We start from the raw sequence: 18,481 nt of genomic DNA, 5'->3' as shown, positions 1-18,481 counted from the left end.
TCTCTGTCCAAACTTTGCCCCGTTAATCTACCCCAACATGGCCTTTGTCCTGTCACCTCCTCCTCTCTATCCAAAACCCTTAATGGCTCTCACACCATCTCTAGGCTGAAGCACACACTGAACTTCCCCTTCCTAGAAATACCTCATTCCCCCTCTTTGCCTATTTCAAGTCCCCGCTTCTCTATGAAGTCTTCATGAGCCACTGCGGTCACAGAGATCCACGCTGCTCTGGGGCCACTCTGATATTAGAAGGTGATGTGTGTTCTCTGGAAATGTATCTAAAAACACCGAGTCTCCGGCCTCATCCTAAACCTACTGTATCAGAAACCCTGGGGTGGGGCTCAGCAGTCTGTGTTTTAACAAGCCCTCCAGGTGACTCTGGTTCTGACTGAGAAGCACTGCCCTATATAATATTTACTCATAGACTGCCTAGGGTCAAATCCCAAGGTAGTGTTCCTCTCAGGTAAGTTATTGAGTCTCTCTGTCTCAGCTTCTACATCTTTAAGATGCGATAACAACATGCCCACCTCATTAGGTTTTTGTGAAGATTAAATTTAATTTTTAGGGTATAAGACTCAACAATGATAGGGTACAAGTCTCTTTTTTCCTTAACAAAAGGTACAACAATCTTCTTTTCTCCTCTAGTAGGTCTGTAAACCTATCTAAAGTTTTCATTGTAAACACTGGCCATTGAGAAGCCTTTATAAATCTCTTTCATGGTGAATTTGACCATCATAAAATATCCTCATGATATAATCAAGTAAAAACTTAAACACCAGGAAATCAAAACAATTTTATAATCAAGAAAACTTAAGGACTAGTTCTTTATGCAATGAGCCTGTATATTTCCATAAGATTAAGTAACTATCATTGGCCCTACTTTTAGAATGAGGAAACTGAGTCATCTAAGGTTTATGTGATTTGTCTCCTTTTACTTACCAAGTCAGAGATACAGGTGATGTAAAGCTTGGGATATCAAATTTTACAATAATTCATCCAATCATATATTTGAGTACCTGCTGGGTGTAATGCATAAAAATACAGGGCAGGGGGTACAAAAATGAAAAAGATGTGTATCCTACTTTGAAGAGTCTGCTGTCTTATGGGGATGAGGGGACACTGCTGTTTAAACCCACTCAGTGCAACAGAGAATGTGACCAGGTTATGACAGATAGAGATAAAGAGCGATAAGGTTCTGAAGGAGAATGGGATGGGGGAAGGGAACATTTACTAAACATCTTCTGTAGACCTGGAATTAGGCTAAGTCCTTGATACATATTTTCTCATTTAAACCTCTAGTAACCAAGTAAAGTTATTGGGGGTCTTTTGTTTGTTCTTTTCTTTGTCTTTCTTTTTTTTAATGTTTATTTTTGCGAGAGAGAGTGCACGTGTGTGGAGGAGGGGCAGAGTGGGGGACAGAGGATTCAAAGCAGGATCTGCTCTGACAGCAGAGAGCCCAATTTGGGCTCAAACTCACAAACCATGTGATCATGACCTGAGTCGAAGTCAGATGCTCAACCAACTGAGCCACTTGGGTACCCCTTTCTTTTTTTTTAATTTTAATTTCAGTTAGTTAACATACAGTATTGTATTAGTTTCAGGTGTACAATATAGTGATTCAACACTTGCCTATGACACCTAGTGCTCATCATGACAAGTGCTCTCCTTAATCCCACCACCTATTTAACCCATCACCCACTGACCTCCCCTCTGGTAACCATCAGTTTGTTCTACTTACATAAGAGTCTGTTCTTGCTTTGTATGTCTCTTTTTTTCCCCCTTTCTCATTTTGTTTCTTAAATTCTACATATAGGTGAAAGCATATAATACTTGTCTTTCTCTGACTTATTTTGTTTAGCATAATATTCTCTAGCTCCATCCGTGTCATTGCAAATGGCAAGATTTCGTTCCTTTTATGGCTGAGTAATATTCCATTGTATGTATATATCACATTTTCTTTATCCATTCATCAATATGTATTATTTATATATTTATGATGCTGCCATAAATACAGGGATGGATGTATCCCTTTGAATGAGTGTTTTTGTATTCTTTGGGTAAATACTCATTAGTAAGATTTCTGGATCATAGGGTAGTTCTACTTTTAACTTTTTGAAGAATTTCTATACTGTTTTCCACAGTGGCTGCACCAGTTTGCATTCCCACCAACAGTGCACGAGGGTTCCTTTTTCTCCACATCCTTGCCAACACCTGTTGAAGAAATCCCAGTCTTTTAAAGTGGGTTAAAAATGCACATGCACAACTTCTGCCACCAAGCACTGTTGGGAATGCAAACTGGTGCAGCCACTGTGGAAAACAGGACAGAAGTTTCTCAAAAAGTTAAAAAAAAATAGAACCACCCTACATAGAGCAATTGCCCTACTGTGTATTTACCCAAAGAAAACAAAAATACTAGCGGCACCTGGGTGGCTCAGTTAAGCGTCCAACTCTTGGTTTCAACCTAAGTCATGATCTCAAGGTTTGTGAGTTTGAGCCCCACATTGAGCTCTGAGTTGACAGCGCAGAGCCTGCTTGGGATTCTCTCTCTCTCTGCCCCTTCCCCACTCGCATGCTCTATCTCAAAATAAACAACAACAAAAAATTAGAATACAAAAATACTAATTCAAAGGGATACATGTGCCCCGAAGTTTACAGAAGCATGATCTACAATAGCCAAGTTATGGAAACAGCCCAAGTGTCTATCGATTGGTGAATGGATAAAGAAATGTGAAATATACATACAATGGAATATTACTCAGACATAAAAAGAATGAAATCTTGCCATTTTGCAATGACATGGATGAAGCTAGAAAGTATTACACACTAAGCAAAATAAATCAGTCAGAGAAAGACAGATATTGACTTCCCTCATATGTGGAATCTGACAAAAGAAAGGGGGGAAAAAGAGAGAGAGAGAAAGACAAAGCAAGAACAGACTCTTAAGTATGGGGACAAACTGATGGTTACCAGAGGGGAGGTGGATGAGGGGGATGGTTAAACGGGTGATGGGGATTAAGGAGGGCACTTGGTGTGATGAGCATCGGGTGATGTATGGAAGTGCTGAATCACTATATTGCACAACTGAAACTCATATTACAAAATATGTTAGCTGTTCTTTTTTTTTTACAGATATGGAGGCCAAGATTTAGTGAACAATGCAGTGTTTTATAGTCATTGAGTGGTGAGAGATGGGATTCAAAGATGGGTCTGTCTGAAGAGGGAGAAAATACTTCAAACTGTGGGATCAGAAATGGCTTCATGAGGAACCTGGATTTTCTGGGTTTTTTTCTCTTTCGTATCAGTAGTCCTGAACCAGTTTGGGGCCACCCACTCCTTCTGGAATCTAATAAAAGTATGGATCCTTTCTCACAAAAACACACAGATGCACTCAGACACAATTAGTTTCAAACAAGCTCAGAGGGTTCACAGGCCCTCTTCACAGAGCCCCTCCTCAGTGACTTGGTCAAACTTCCTTAATGAGGGGAAAGCTATTTCAGAAGCTAAGCCACAAAAAAATCTCTACAGACCTTGAATTCCTGTAGCTCCAGTCTCCTATCATTGATCTCCTTTTCGAGCTGAGCCTTTTCCACTTGCATGGCACCAGCTGTTCGTCCATGCTGGCCAACCAGCTGTGTCATGTTTTCGATCTGCTGTCGCAAAATCTCGATCACCTTGTCCTTCTCTGCCATCTGGAGCCTGAGGGCCTCACACTCCGTCTGCACGTTTCTGAGGTGATCTCCCTCCGTCTTCAGGTGCTGCAGCTCCTGCAATTTCAAGTCCACCCGGGAGCGCAGCTTTGTGATCTCCGAATTGGTAGCCTCGATGGCTCTCTCTTTTTCCTGGAGGGAAGCTGTCAGGTCCGAAACGGTCCTCTCTGAGCTCTCCAGGGTCATTTTCTTGGCGGTCAACTCTTCGACCACTTTTCGGAGCATCTCTTTGGTGGATTCAAGCTGAGCAGTCAGGGAGGACACTTTTTCTAGACTTTCGTTCTTTCCCTGAATTGCCGCCATCTGATTGTTAAAGAAAATTTCATGGATTTGGGCAGATAGGTAGAGGCACCCTCAAGAGATGTAACAAGGTAGCTCACAAACATGAAATCATGACTCAGATAATATCTACTTAGACTAACTCAAATCGTTTTGCTGCCAGAACTCTGTACAGGCCACAGACCAAATACAGTTAATGAGACCAAGGTGGAGAGAACTTCATTAGGTAACAGTGCTCCTCCAGAATGGCTTTCTAGTGTGGGAGCTTGGGAAGTTTCCTCTGAGGATGTTTTCTGTAACAATTTAACTTAGGATAACACTGGCGATAGGGGGAAGCATGGTAGGATGATAACTGCCCTTCCTCACGATTTCCCTCCAATGTGCCCCTTAATTCCACCCCTGAGGGAAAAGTGAGTAACGGCTTGTATGCAACATGCACTTACCTTCTCAGGTCTTGTTTGGAAAAGAGTTAAGAATCTAACTCCCAGTGTCTCCTGTCACCTTTCTTCTTGCCCAGCTTGGGCCAAAGAGTAGGAAAATGGCTTTGCCTGGATTTTAAGCCAAGACTGGTCTCTTTGGTTTGCTTTCACATTTGGGGGAACTTAGTCTTTTGTGGGATGCTTTTTATGTCTCTGTGGCAATAAGTGGCCCTGGAACCATGTCCCTTTGGTACCAAAGGTATGGTGCTGTTAATAAAGCAGTCAACGTTTTGTTACTGCTGCACTGAAATGCAGTGCAACCATCTTGTGCATCTATCAGTCTTGATACATCTCGCGCACCAATCAGTTTGGGGGAAAACCAAAACCAGAAAACATGATGGAAACCTTCAACCCTGCTGCTCCTTAGATGTCCCTATGGTTTGATGCTTTTCTGAAATAAGCAACTACTAGGTTGCCAATGTGTACGTGAAAATAAAAAGGCAACTGGGGGCGCCTGGGTGGCTCAGTTGGTGAGCGTCCGACTTCAGCTCAGGTCACGATCTCACGGTCCGTGAGTTTGAGCCCCGCGTCAGGCTCTGGGCTGATGGCTCAGAGCCTGGAGCCCGCTTCCAATTCTGTGTCTCCCTCTCTCTCTGCCCCTCCCCCATTCATGCTCTGTCTCTCTCTGTCTCAAAAATAAATAAACATTAAAAAAAAATTAAAAAAAAAAAAAAGGCAACTGGATGGGAATTTCATTAGTCAACAATGAACAAAAAGGAGATAAAGCTTAACACTTTAATTTAATCAGTGGTCAAAAATATAGAAATAAGCAACAGGTTTTTATGACTTGCTCAAAGAATCCATAGCTCTATTTCAGAGCTGTTCCTAGGCCCATGCTTTTTTTTTTTTTAAGGCTCTACCAACACACATTTTTCCCTGAGAAGAGCCTGGGGAAGCCATCCCGGGCTGTGCCTGACCTGCCGCTCCATCTGGCCCTGACACTCGCTCTTCATGGCCTTGAGGAGGGCTTCCAGGCGCTGCAACTCCATGTTCCTATCATCCAGCTCCCGCCGCAGGTGGTCAATGGTGATGCTGTTGCCCGTGTCCCGGTCCCACAGCCGCTTATTCTGCTCCTTCTCCAGACTCAGCTCCTTCTCTCTTTTATGCAGATCAGCCTACAAGAAGTGAGGTGTGTCCCCCGATTTGTATTAAATAATTCAAGAAAAACTCTTATTTTCCTTATATCATCTTTGGAATTTTTATATGATTTGAGAAGCCTCTGGTTGTGGAATCTTATTTTTTTTAATGGCTTAAGAACAACTATTTCCTAGAAGAACATGGTAGCAGTTTGCTTACTTGTAATTTCTAGCATCACAAGTAAATCTCAATGGACTAGTCCCCAAATAGTATAAAACTAAAAGGAGAACACAGTAGATTTTTAAAGTCGTCCTGTTTTTAAGGTTTGGGTTTTCTAGCAAAGGCATTATGCCTCACACCAAGTGTGCTCCTGTAATAAAGAAATGTTCAAAAGCTTGAAAGAATAGCAACAGTCTTTGGTTAACTGCTTCAGAAATGGCAGAACAGTGTTTGGTACTGAGAGGGGAGTAGCAGTTGGCTATGAACAGAATTCTGTTCCTCTTCCACAGCTAAAAAAAAATACATAGTGTTTACTGACAGCGAACACTCAATATAATGGGAGAAACAAAGACAAAGGAAAAAGTAAGACACAGACACAAAAAACTGGAAGTGGTTTGTCATTAAAGAGACACAGCTAAGCAGGGCACCTGGTGGCTCAGTTAAGCATCCGACTTCAGCTCAGGTCATGATCTCCTGGTTCATGAGTTCAAGCCCCATTTTGGGCTCTGTGCTGTCAGAGCCCCTCTCTCTCTGATCCTCTGACCCCCTCTCTCTGTTCCTCCCCCCCCCCCCCCCCCGCTCACACTCTCTCTCTAAAATAAATAATTTAAAAAGAGAGACCCAGCTAAGCAAAAACAGAAAGAAATCACTGAGGAGATCAAAATTCTTCAAGAAGGCATTTGAGTCGGACCTTATGACCAGCTTGGAAATGCAGAGATCAGGAAGAAGGGACTGGAAAGGTGGATGTGTGATTTGATTGGAGTACTGGGGGCATGTAGAGAGAAAGGATCAGAAAGGTAAGCTGTGGCCAGATTATGAACAGTTTTGAAAGGTATAGATAGAGTCTGACTTTTATGGGGAAAATAATTTTGGAGTCATAATGACATAATCAGAGTGATATTTTAGAAGATGAGTATGGCAGCACTTTACAGGCCAGACTGAAGAGGGGGAAAACTGGAGGTAGGAACCCTAGTAAGGAGACGTTGCCCTGCTCCAGGTTAAATGAGGGGCTTGAACCAAGGGGTAGTGGTGGTAAGAATGAAAAGGAGGGGAGGGTTTTCAAGGTCTTTCAAACAATCTGAAAGATTTTCAAATTAGATCTGAGGACTTGGGGACACATGCAATAGGAGGGAAAGATGTGAAGGACTATCCCAAGGTTTGGAGCTGGTCACACACAGCTGCCGGCTCTACCTTTAACGTTTTGCTCCTCAAACCCCGTGTCAGCCTATGAAGGATGGCTCCACCAGCAGAGGGCACTATACCCTACAGAGGGGTCTGGGAGTGAGAAGTGTATTCTACTGTACTGCCAATATCACATATAGGAATACCAAACATCTCCTTTCCTAAATTTCTTACCCTACAGTACCTCTGACAGAGGGCACAGGTTGCTTCACTACTATTGGGATCCTATTTCCTTTCTTTAAAATAATTTTTTTTAACCTCAACTTCCATTCAAATGTTCTGTACACACATGTCTGTGTTTTGAATGTTATTTGGCTTGAAAACAAACACTCCATACTACCTCGGTTTAGTAGAACACATTTATCTAATTGAAAGATGGGTCAACTGAAGACTAGCTTCACCTAATTTATAAGCTTTAACAGTTCTGCTTAAGGAAAACAAAATAGGTAAAGTTTAGAACATTTATATTCAAAACTTGAATAATGTCAAGATATTCTGTTGTGTATGTATGCGCAAATGTTTTGTAAAATTTGTAATTTTATAAATAAAACCAGTTTTATGAAACATTTTGGTGAGAAACTTCCTAGAATTAATCTCATTCATATTTAGAGCATAGTCTTACCAACAGCTTTTGAAGCTGATCGTCCAAATTTCCTGATTCCTGACTGAACTGATCACGTTCTGTCCGTGCCTCAGTTAGCTCAGAGTTGGCAAGGACTAACTGCTTTTCGAGCTCTTCTATCTAGAAGGAAAGCAGAAATCAATCTGACTATGTTAGTGGGGAATATAAAATAAATACAGTCTTTGGAAAACGGTATTATTTTGGGGGCAAAAATAAAAGCTTACTATGATATGTTTTGCAAAGTTTTCTAAACTTAAGATCTATGTAGAATTATAAGAGGGAAATTAGCCAAAATGAAATATTTGATGCTGTTAGATATGGGCACTGTTTGTAATCTCTCTTTTTCACACCATTCAAGGTTTGTCTCCTTTGAGTATGTGTTCTGTCATTTGGTACTTAAGGAAATTTGGTGTGGCATAAATAACATTGTATACAGCCCACACAAATGGCATGCATTATAGGCAGAAGAGTTATTTTGTTTTAGAGTATCAGAGTTTCAATAATAAAAGGCATCGAATATGCAAGGTAGGCTGAGGTTAAGATCTCAGACAATGGAGACTCCAGGTTTGGATTTTAGCTGAGCCACACAAATTCATAATTTAGGTATTGAGATATTAAAATAATGGGACCATGTTGCTACTTAGTGTTATCACTAAAATACTACTTCCACAACCAGTAAAAAGAAATCCCTGGTATCTGCATAAATGCTACATATTCCTTCTTACTTCTAAGGCATCTATTCAATAGGCTTCCAGATTTATTATGTCAAGAATAAAACTTATTGGTTTGGATAATGAACTGTGATTAAAATTTCTTCGAGAATATATGAGCAAGAGTAATTTTTTCTTGATGAGTCTCTATTTTTACCTGGACCAGGTTCATTTAAGATCTTCATTTATTAATTCAACACATACTTAGTGCTTATATGAACACACATATATGCAACTACCTCTTTGATAAATGCTAAGTATGAATACACAGAATTTATATACCTTTCTGTATATACAGAATCATATACCTTTAAAAAAGTAGATTATATAGGCTCATCAAACAGTTTCACATTTGCCTACAGAGTAGAATCAGAGCCCGCAAGGATTGAAATATACATTTTAATATTTGCCTCGGATATATTTTAAAACTGGCTTTACATTTGACTGTATGTTAGATATAAACAAGTATTTCACAAGAATGAAATATACATAAAACATTAGGCTACAGCAGAAATGTGTTAATAGGTTCTACTAATCCTATAAAGGAAATTCTTGCACTCTGGCACTCCTTTGGAGGCATATATGGAAAAAAGCCATACAACAACTCCACCTCTGTGGCATGAGTAGCTTCCTAAGGAAAATGGATGAACAGTGTCGGTTGATATGATCCCTTGAGTTCTATTATTATTGGGAAAGACTAAGTCAGCACACACTTAGTAATGGCATTAGGAATACTTACGGAAAAGCCCGCAAACTTTTATGTGGGTGGACAAATATAATCAGAGAGGCAACATGATCAGGCTAAGAGCCAAACACCTTAGGTTCTGGTAGAGGTGCTGTCACATAACCTCTCTGAGTCTCAATTTTTGTCATCTATAATTTGAAAAAAGTAATCTAGAAGATCTTTCAAACGCTTTTTTTTTTTTTTGCACGAGAAGAACAGTATTAATAGAGCTGAAATTCTATAATTTCCACCTGTCTTTGGAAACAAAGTATGGTCAAAGAAACCATATTTTGAGCTATACATTTAATAAGAACAGTTTCAACTTGAACAGTTTCAACTTGAAGAGTTGCTCATATGACTAAAACAAACATTTTCTAGTCTGAGTTTGGCATAAAACTATTTTCTCTTTGAGCAAAGTATTTGTAGATGTGCTTTAAAAGCTTAAATTAAGACTTGCTATTTTGTCTGTTGTCATTAAAAAAAAAAAAGTTCTGGATGACCACTTGATAACATCAAACTAGATGGTGAAAATCTATGAGGCCACATTTTTAAATAGAAAAGGAAGAAAGGAACAAAGAAAAAGAAAAGAGGCAAGTCTTCTCTTTCGTCTAAGTCTACTGAGCATCAGAAGTTCCTCCAGACCCCTGCAGGAACACTGGTTTTGTACTTGTCAGTACTGACTCAGCTGCTATAGCTCTGCTTTTACCTTTCACTTTTTAGAATAAAAATATTTATGTTAGTTAATCAATCACAAAGATAAATGGAGAGTGAAAGGGAAAACCACTGACGTAGCAGCTGAGCTGATACAAACAGCTGTACAAAACACCTCAAAGCCTTTTGAAATGTCCAGAATAAATATTTACTGACATCTGAGATATATCAAAGGTTTTTTCTTTTTCTTTTCTTTTTCCATAGCAGCACTGGTTTTCCCTTTCACCATCTATGAATCTACTTTTTGTTTTAGATCACTGGACAAATACTTGGATCTCACTCTAATCTTTACAGTGATTTTAGAGATGTTACCAATCACACCAAATTGTATCTTTTGTGTTCTGTGCTCAAAGACGGCACAGATGTTGGATAATGAGGGACGCTGCAGGTCAGCACGGAGGTGCATGGGCAGAACTATGCAAAGATGTTTGCACAGAATCTTCCTGCACGGTACAGAGCTCCAGCCAGTGCTACTAAATCTTTACTTTTTGAGTACGAAATTCAGCCCCAAATGCTTTCAGAGTAGGAAAAAATAAACTTAGAGTCAAGATCATGAGATATTTTTGTTGTCAAAAAGCGAAAGTTAAGAGTAAAGCCAAATCTACAGAGCCAATAGTGACAGCTTCTACTGGTCCAAATTCGTAAAGGGGGATTCTGGAGGCTCTCCTAAAATGGAAAGAGAAGAATAGAAAAAAAGCATTACAGTAGAACACTTATGCAAGCTATAAAAACTACATCTACAATTTTCTTTGAAATACAGTTTCTATTTTCATCAATATGAAAATACTTCTGTTATTCTGAAGAGACACACGGCCCTAGCGAGTCTTCTCTCAATTTATGCTTTTTAGTTAGAAAAGTTTGGTTCAGACCTATCACATCATCATTTTTTTTTAAATAATAAAGATTTTTTTTTTCTGAAGGAATCTGACCTCAGGAGAAAACACTAATACTGTCTCTCATAAAATATGTTGATGCGTGGTATCAGCACACTCATGTTTCTTTTCACACAAATCTCACTTTTAATCATAGTTTTTACGTATTATTCTCTTTGGCTTTTTTACCTTATTGTTATTTGGATAGTGTATACTAAAATGTTCACACGAGCAGTAGAAAATAGATTTTGAAGTTCTCAAAGGCTTTAGCAATGTAGAGTCAAGGTACATGACAATGAAAAAAATTAAACAGAAGAATTTGTGGTTTTTAGATTTTGTATTCAATTCATTACAACAAAAACATTTCATAACAATAGAATTTTTCAAGGCCCCCAAAATGAAATCCTTCTGTTAATTAGCTTGATCTCTCCTGCTCAGTTGCACCATGTACTGATGACATTTCAGGCCAAAGTATATTCAACTCTATAGTAAGATGACAGATAATCCTCTGTCAGTGTTCCCTGACTAAAGGGAGTTACTATTAAGAGAGCCCAGTTAACCACCATCTAGGTACCAACTCCACAGGTTCAACATGTTATGAATCTCAGTGATCTGGATTAAAAGTAGCTAAGCTAATACATACACCCTTCTTTCTATTCAATGTTGACTGCTTAAGGCTAACAACATTATTAGCACTCCACTGTTTACATTAGGGCAAAATAAGATAACTATTCTAACCTTCTACTATATGTATCATTGTATATCTATATGGCCTCAAAGCATTCATATGAAAAAGTCTACAGTCATTCATCAGGATGCTCATGCTTCTACAATGCCAAAGAGATAAATATTTATAAAAATTCATAAACTATTTTGTATTCTTTATATGTAACTAAATTTCTCACCATGCTGAAATTTAGAGTTGATAAGTATGGTGCTGTATACAGACTGTACGTGAATTAGCAAACAATGGGTGATAGCTTATGGAGGGGTAATTTTTCCAAGCAACATTTTTCCGTTACAATGGAAAGCTACATATAGCACTTTCAAATTATGTAAGGAGACACAAGTAAGTTGAGTTTTGCTTAGTACTTCACAGCTTTTCAAAGAGTTTGTCAATAAACAATGAATATTCAATCTGTTCAAAATGGGTTGAGTAGTGCTGAGTATCAGTCAGTGGATTGGGCTATAACACAACAGCTCTCCCATCTAGTCTCTCACTGCTGGGACTTTCCGGGCTCACTTCTGCCAATGTGCCTGCCTCCACCAGACCAAGTACTAGAGCCTCTTTCTGCCCCATGCTGTGCTGAAAGCAGGCCCATCCTGCAAGGCGACATCAAGACCTTTCATGCAGGCTTGGTTTGCCCAGAAAGGGGTGGACATTCCTGCTATCAATCTTCAGGGGAAAAGCTCACTTTGAGAAAAGAAACTAGAACACAAAAAGCAGGGCTCAGAGAAGCAGAAAAAAACAAACATTTCTCTCTAGGCTTCTGTTTGTTGGTTTAGCCTCTAAGCAGTCCAAGATTCCTGAAGGCTACTCTTAAGTGGCAGTGGTTGAAATGACCTTGACACAAGGATTTTGGCTAAGAGTTAAGCATGCAGTCTAGTAAGGCAGTGTTATTCAAACTGCAAGGGGGCCAGTGAATCATGGTATCAACTTAGTGAGTAAAAATATCAGCATCTGAAGAGAACAGAGAAGAGCCAGCATCACATGTAACCGGGGTAAATACTGTTCAGTGAAAGTTGCTTCAGTTAGCATGTGTGTAGTAGATAGATCATAAGGTAAGCTATTTCTTACTGTGGGTAGTGATCAACAATTGTTTAAAAGCCAAGGCTATAAGAGCATCTAAATCTCATAACTAAGATTATATAGTATCATGTTACTCTGTATTGTTTTAGAATTTAGCGAAGTCATGTCTAAATTTTCCATTCTTATTTTGACTGTGCCACAGGGAATGAAGGTCACGGTATTACATTCTGTGCTTGCACTCCACTCGAGAACCAAGGAGGAACAGCCCCCTCCTGTGGCCAGCACAGGGGTGACAGCGGTAATTAAATGAGGGGCTGCCCATAGGAGGGCAAATGTCTGGAAGAATTAGTGCTGCGCCGCTCTGGAAAACAGTGTGGAGGTTCCTCAAAAAATTAAAAATAGATCTACCCTATGACCCAGCAGTAGCCCTGCTAGGAATTTACCCAAGGGATACAGGAGTGCTGATGCATAGGGGCACTTGTACCCCAATGTTTATAGCAGCACTCTCAACAATAGCCAAATTGTGGAAAGAGCCTAAATGTCCATCAACTGATGAATGGATAAAGAAATTGTGATTTATATACACAATGGAGTACTACGTGGCAATGAGAAAGAATGAAATGTGGCCCTTTGTAGCAATGTGGATGGAACTGGAGAGTGTGATGCTAAGTGAAATAAGCCATACAGAGAAAGACAGATACCATATGTTTTCACTCTTATGTGGATCCTGAGAAACTTAACAGGAACCCATGGGGGAGGGGAAGGGAAAAAAAAAAGAGAGAGAGAGGTTAGAGTGGGAGAGAGCCAAAGCATAAGAGACCCTTAAAAACTGAGAACAAACTGAGGGCTGATGGGGGGTGGGAGGGTGGGGAGGGTGGGCGATGGGTATTGAAGAGGGCATCTTTTGGGATGAGCACTGGGTATTGTATGGAAACCAATTTAACAATAAATTTCATATATTTAAAAAAAAAAAGAATTAGTGCTGCGATATTCAACTGCTTCTTCCCATGTGAAGTGTTTTTCTGGTACTGTTACCCCGTAGAATTGGGCTATATTTTAGGGGAAATCTGGCAGCTTCCTTATATTCTATTTCTTCCCCATCACCTAAGGTGTGAGAAATCAGCTAAAAGCAACGGTTAGAACTGGAGGCTCTCTTACGAGGTAGGATGACTTTTTGGTGAAACTGGGACAATTTGGAGATGAAAGGTGGTATTCACAAAACAGGACACTGGGATAGCAGGTGCAGACTGGACTGTTGCCGGCAAACAGGCATGTATAGTTGGTCGCCTTTCTCACATGGAATAAAGAACATGAGCTCCTCTGGATGGTAGCTCTTTGCTTATTTTTTAGGGTCTCTGACACTGCTTTACAAATGCCTGAGAGTAACACAAGCATAAGCTCTGGATAAATGGTTGGTAATGATAGTGAATACCTTGTCTTTAGCTATGGAAAGTGAGAGAACAAAAAACCCCCAGAAAATCAAATATTCATTAATATCTGCTTTTAAAAGGAATTGTGTGATGAAAGATGATTTATCTTCCTAATTATTTTTTATTTAGACTAATCTTATTAATTTGGTTTGCTAGCCACACGATGATTAATAACTAGGAGTTGAAGTAAAACTAGGAGGTAGGCCCCTAAAGTAGTAGGGGGGGACCACTTGGTACCAGAATACTTGTTAAAACTAAGCCTTGTAAAAATAATTTAAGTGGTCTTATTTTTAACTTACGTTTCTAGAAACTTACTTGTAAGTGTGCAAAACTTTCTTTTTCCAGAAATGAATTAATTTGAGCAAACAAGTTAAATTAAACTTGTTTACAATTTAACATATAGATATTTGGCATCCTCCTACTCCATCTTAAAAACTGCTTTTAATTTGATATTACTTTGATTCCTCATTTTCAAATAAACTATTTAAAAATGTGTAATTAAATCTGTGTATAATAGTCTGTGGTAACAGAGCAGCAAAATCTGATCTCACCTTGTCTTCATACAGCCTTTTGGCTTCCCTTAATTCAGAACGTAGCTGAGAAACAGTAGATTCCAGATCACTGAGTTGACGCATATACATTGAATTTTGGTTTCTTGCTTGTTCTCTAAGAAGGGTTTAAAAGGAGAATAAAAGCAAACAGCAAACTGAGACTAAGTGTGATATCTAAGAATACTCTAGCATTTAGATACTTCCACTAGTTCCTTTATATGGCATTGCTAGGCCAAAAGTCTGTTTTTGTTTCTTTGTTTTTGTTTTTAATGTTCACTCATCCATTTTTGAGAAACAGAGAGTACAAGCGGGGCAGGGACAGAGACGGAGACACAGAATCTGAAGAAGGCTCCAGGCTCTGAGCTGTCAGCACAGAGCCCGATGCAGGGCGAACTGTAAGATCATGACCGAGCTGAAGTTGGATGCTCAACCAACTGAGCCACCCAGGCTCCCCCAAAGTCTTTTATTTTCCAAAATTGCTTCCTAAAAGCTTCAGCTCAACAATGTTGTTAAGTGTTGAAGCTAGATGGTGTATATACGAGTTCATGCATACTATTTTCTCTCTATTTTTATATGTGATTAAAAATGTCCCTAGAGGGGCGCCTGGGTGGTGCAGTCGGTTAAGCGTCCGACTTCAGCCAGGTCACGATCTCGCGGTCCGTGAGTTCGAGCCCCGCGTCAGGCTCTGGCTGATGGCTCGGAGCCTGGAGCCTGTTTCCGATTCTGTGTCTCCCTCTCTCTCTGCCCCTCCCCCGTTCATGCTCTGTCTCTCTCTGTCCCAAAAATAAATAAAAAACGTTGAAAAAAAAAAAAAAGTCCCTAGAAAAACTTCTAATACATAACCTCAAATTATAAAGTTATTTATATGTATACATATAAATATATACGTAAGTATATATACACACATAGTGTGAGTGTGTTTGATTGGTCTTATCAGTTGAGATATGAACAATATTTAAGACATCCAATTCCAAGAGTCCTAAATACTTGCAATATTCCTTTTTTTTAGACAATTTTTTTTAATATTTATTTTTGACAGAGAGAGAGAGAAAGACAAAGTGTGAGTGTGGAGGGGGAGAGAGACAGACAGACAGACACAGAATCCAAAGCAGGCTCCAGGCTCTGAGCTGTCAGCACAGAGCCCGACGCGGGGCTCGAACCCACGAACCGCGAGATCATGACCTGAGCCGAAATTGGATGCTCAACAATTGAGCCACCCAGGCGCCCCACAAATAACACTGCTTAGATGGTCATACGACATTATCATTTAAGTAACCTTCTCAATTCATTTAAATGTTAGAAAAGTTTTACTTTCTTATGGAATCTGTAAGCAAAGTTTAAAAGATTTTAGGACACAACATAAATGAAATAGTATCTCTAAAATGAAGATAAATGGCTACCAATTTCAAACCACCAGGACACACATACTGAATGATTTCCAGTTGACTCTGGATGCTATTGGCTTGGCTTCGAGCACTGCTAGCTTTCTCGGTAAGTCCTGTTATTTCAATTTCATGTTCACTTATTAACTGCTCAATCCTATAAGAAGAATGTGGTGTTTGTTATTTGATACAAAACATTTTGTTTGACTATTACTTATTCTAAAAACTAATGATTTTCTTTGGGATGAGCACTGGGTGTTGTATGGAAACCAATTTGACAATAAATTTCATATATTGAAAAAAAAAAACTAATGATTTTCAACACTCTCAAATTCAGTATTTTGTTTTGACTTTGAATATGCTACTCATTTTAGGTTTTGGAAGTCAGATTTTTAAAAAATTTTACAATGGTAATAAATTCCAAGTACTAAATATTATATGACACACCTAGGGAAGTGTCCTTTATGCCAAAATATTAGAAATACAAAAACAGGTTTTTAAATATTCACACTAAATCATAAAGGCTTTACATCATAAAGCTATGCATTAGGCTCAGGTCAGGTTTTGCCAACAAATGAATGACAAAGGCTCTCTCTTTGACCAAACCTAAGTCAGGCTCCTCTGAGGCCTCTTCTAGGTCTTGACTTTGGCACCCTTCACTCCTGCCCTTGGCCTGCTCAGGCTTAGTAAAAATCCCCCTGTCCTTGATGTGTCCTCTTAGTGATTTTCCATCCACTGCCCCTTTCACCTGCTCCTTGGCTGTAAATCTCTGCTTTCTTGGTTGAGGTGAGAGAGCTAAGGCTCAACTCTCTCCCCTAATGCAAAACTCCTACTACAATAGCTTTGAATAAAGTCTTCCTTAACCCTCTTAATAAGTATCAGAATAATTTTTCTTTTCACATGAATTTACCACAAACCTATGAAGAAAACTGCTTTGTTTCAGAACATTTTAGATTTTGGAATTTCTGATGAGGGACTGTAAACCTATGGTTTCTTCACTATGACTATCTATACTTCTGTCAGAAACCCACCTATCTTGATGTTGTTGAAGAAGCAGTTCTATTTTGTTCTGTGATTCAGACTTCAGTGCTTCAAGCTGCTCCTCTACCTAGTTATAAAGAAGAGACAATGATTTAGGGACTGGTAAATCTACATTTTGGAAAAGTTGGAGAGCTTCCAACTAAAGGAACTCTTTGGAAAGAAGCAAATAAAAGTAATACTGAAACTGAATACATTCTATCACTGTATTTCATTAGAGCGTTTACTTTGGTTATACTCTCACGAAGCCACACAGGCAAATCGAGCTAGTTCCCTTAATTTATTGAGAGATCATTGTAAATAACTTATTTTAGAGAACAAAAATGAGAACTTGCCTTACTTTTAAGAACTCAGAAAATTATACACCTAATACTATTCTCTTAATGGATTTTAATATAAAATTGAATAGTGTTCTCACCACTTACTGGAAATATCCTCCCTTTAAGATAAGATATCTCTGTGTCTAATTCTCTTAGGATTTTGCTAATAGCTGAGCCCATGTTGCGGAAGTGGAGAGTAGACACGCTGTCGTGTTCATATATCTTCTTGCCTGAGGCTTCTTCAAAGTCAACTAGGACTGATCTGATATCTTGAAGCACTCCCTCGTGACTCAGCATCATCTTTCTCAGCTGCTCTATCTGTGTGTTGCTATCTCTCAGCATGTCCTCCTTAAGGCATTTGGCAGCTTCAAGTTCATGAACTGTATTTTGAAGCTGATTTCTTAAATCTTCCTGGGACTGACTCTCCCTTCGTCTAGAAGTAGGTGAAAGAGAAGAAACAATATTGACAAAACTCATGTTCACACAAGTAGTTTTATGCTACAAAGAGTCAAACTTTAAAATAATTTTAGGTAGCGAATCCCAACCTGATGTCAGCCATGGCATCTCTCTCCATTTGCATCTCTTGAAGTTTTGTTTGCAAATCAATGACGGATTGCCTTAAGTAAAACTTTTGTTTCTCATGCAATTCATTGCTCTGAAAAAAAAAAAAAAAGCCACACAAATCAGTCTTCACCAGAGGAACATATTTCCTTACAGCTAATAATCTCTAAAAAATCCATGTATTATTAATTTACTTTTATGCGTACTTCCTTCTCCTTTCACCATAGTTCAGGGTCTAATTAATCATACCTCACCTAGGTTACTGAACTATCTTAACTAGACTCAAAACTTGGCCCCTTTCAGAATCACTTCTTTACTTAACCAAAACACTATTTCTAAAACAAATCAGACCTCCAGCTCAAGATAGAGATAGAACGAAATTTTGTTCTTGAAAACAAGAAATTGGTTAAAATTCTGTAAACAGAAAAGTTGATCTAAAAAATTAAAAAGAAAGTCAATCCCCACCCCCAACCCACTTAAAAACTTGACAGCAGACAACCAGTACCCAAAATGCAAAGTGTTCTACTACAAAGAAATTCATTCAGATCTCTAAAATCAGGCACTGAGGCATCTTCCAGCATAATAACTGATGACAGCTAATCATCCCAAAGCCAAGTCATTGATTTCCGCCAGTGATAGAGAGCTTGCCATCAGCTTTTTTACTGCTCATCTTTGAGTATGAACAAAAGCAAACAAACCAACAAACAAATACCACTGAACTCCTGAAGAAAGATTATAAAATAAAAAAACAGAGACCAAGATTAAACAAAGAAACACACACACACACACACACACACACACAAAAGGACCCAAAGAATCAAAGTTATGAAGCAATGGAAGAACACTTTTTAAAACTTACATTTGCAG

At 39.0% G+C, this 18,481-nt stretch overlaps 1 protein-coding gene across 15 annotated transcripts in view; it reads right to left on the bottom strand.

Moving 5' to 3' along the window:
* CCDC158 (coiled-coil domain containing 158) overlaps window positions 1-18,481 on the bottom strand; it is a 101,956-nt gene that overhangs the window by 60,748 nt on the left and 22,727 nt on the right. For 13 of the 15 annotated variants that reach the window (XM_019467001.2, XM_019467061.2, XM_019467065.2 and 10 more), the window contains 8 exons: window positions 17,599-17,708; window positions 17,159-17,486; window positions 16,727-16,803; window positions 15,742-15,852; window positions 14,314-14,428; window positions 7,566-7,685; window positions 5,383-5,580; window positions 3,528-4,010 (listed from right to left, as the gene is read on the bottom strand). In XM_019467001.2, coding sequence (XP_019322546.2) covers window positions 3,528-4,010; window positions 5,383-5,580; window positions 7,566-7,685; window positions 14,314-14,428; window positions 15,742-15,852; window positions 16,727-16,803; window positions 17,159-17,486; window positions 17,599-17,708 — 1,542 coding nt within the window. The remainder of the gene's footprint in view (window positions 1-3,527; window positions 4,011-5,382; window positions 5,581-7,565; window positions 7,686-14,313; window positions 14,429-15,741; window positions 15,853-16,726; window positions 16,804-17,158; window positions 17,487-17,598; window positions 17,709-18,481) is intronic. The other 2 variants (XM_019467067.2, XM_019467081.2) reach the window with 2 other exon arrangements.

Source organism: Panthera pardus, unplaced genomic scaffold, assembly GCF_024362965.1.
Source record: "Panthera pardus isolate Hobbes unplaced genomic scaffold, ASM2436296v1 HiC_scaffold_13, whole genome shotgun sequence".
Classification (NCBI taxonomy): domain Eukaryota; kingdom Metazoa; phylum Chordata; class Mammalia; order Carnivora; family Felidae; genus Panthera; species Panthera pardus.
The sequence above is the reverse complement of the archived record's forward strand: the minus strand, read 5'-3'. Positions and strand labels throughout refer to the sequence as shown.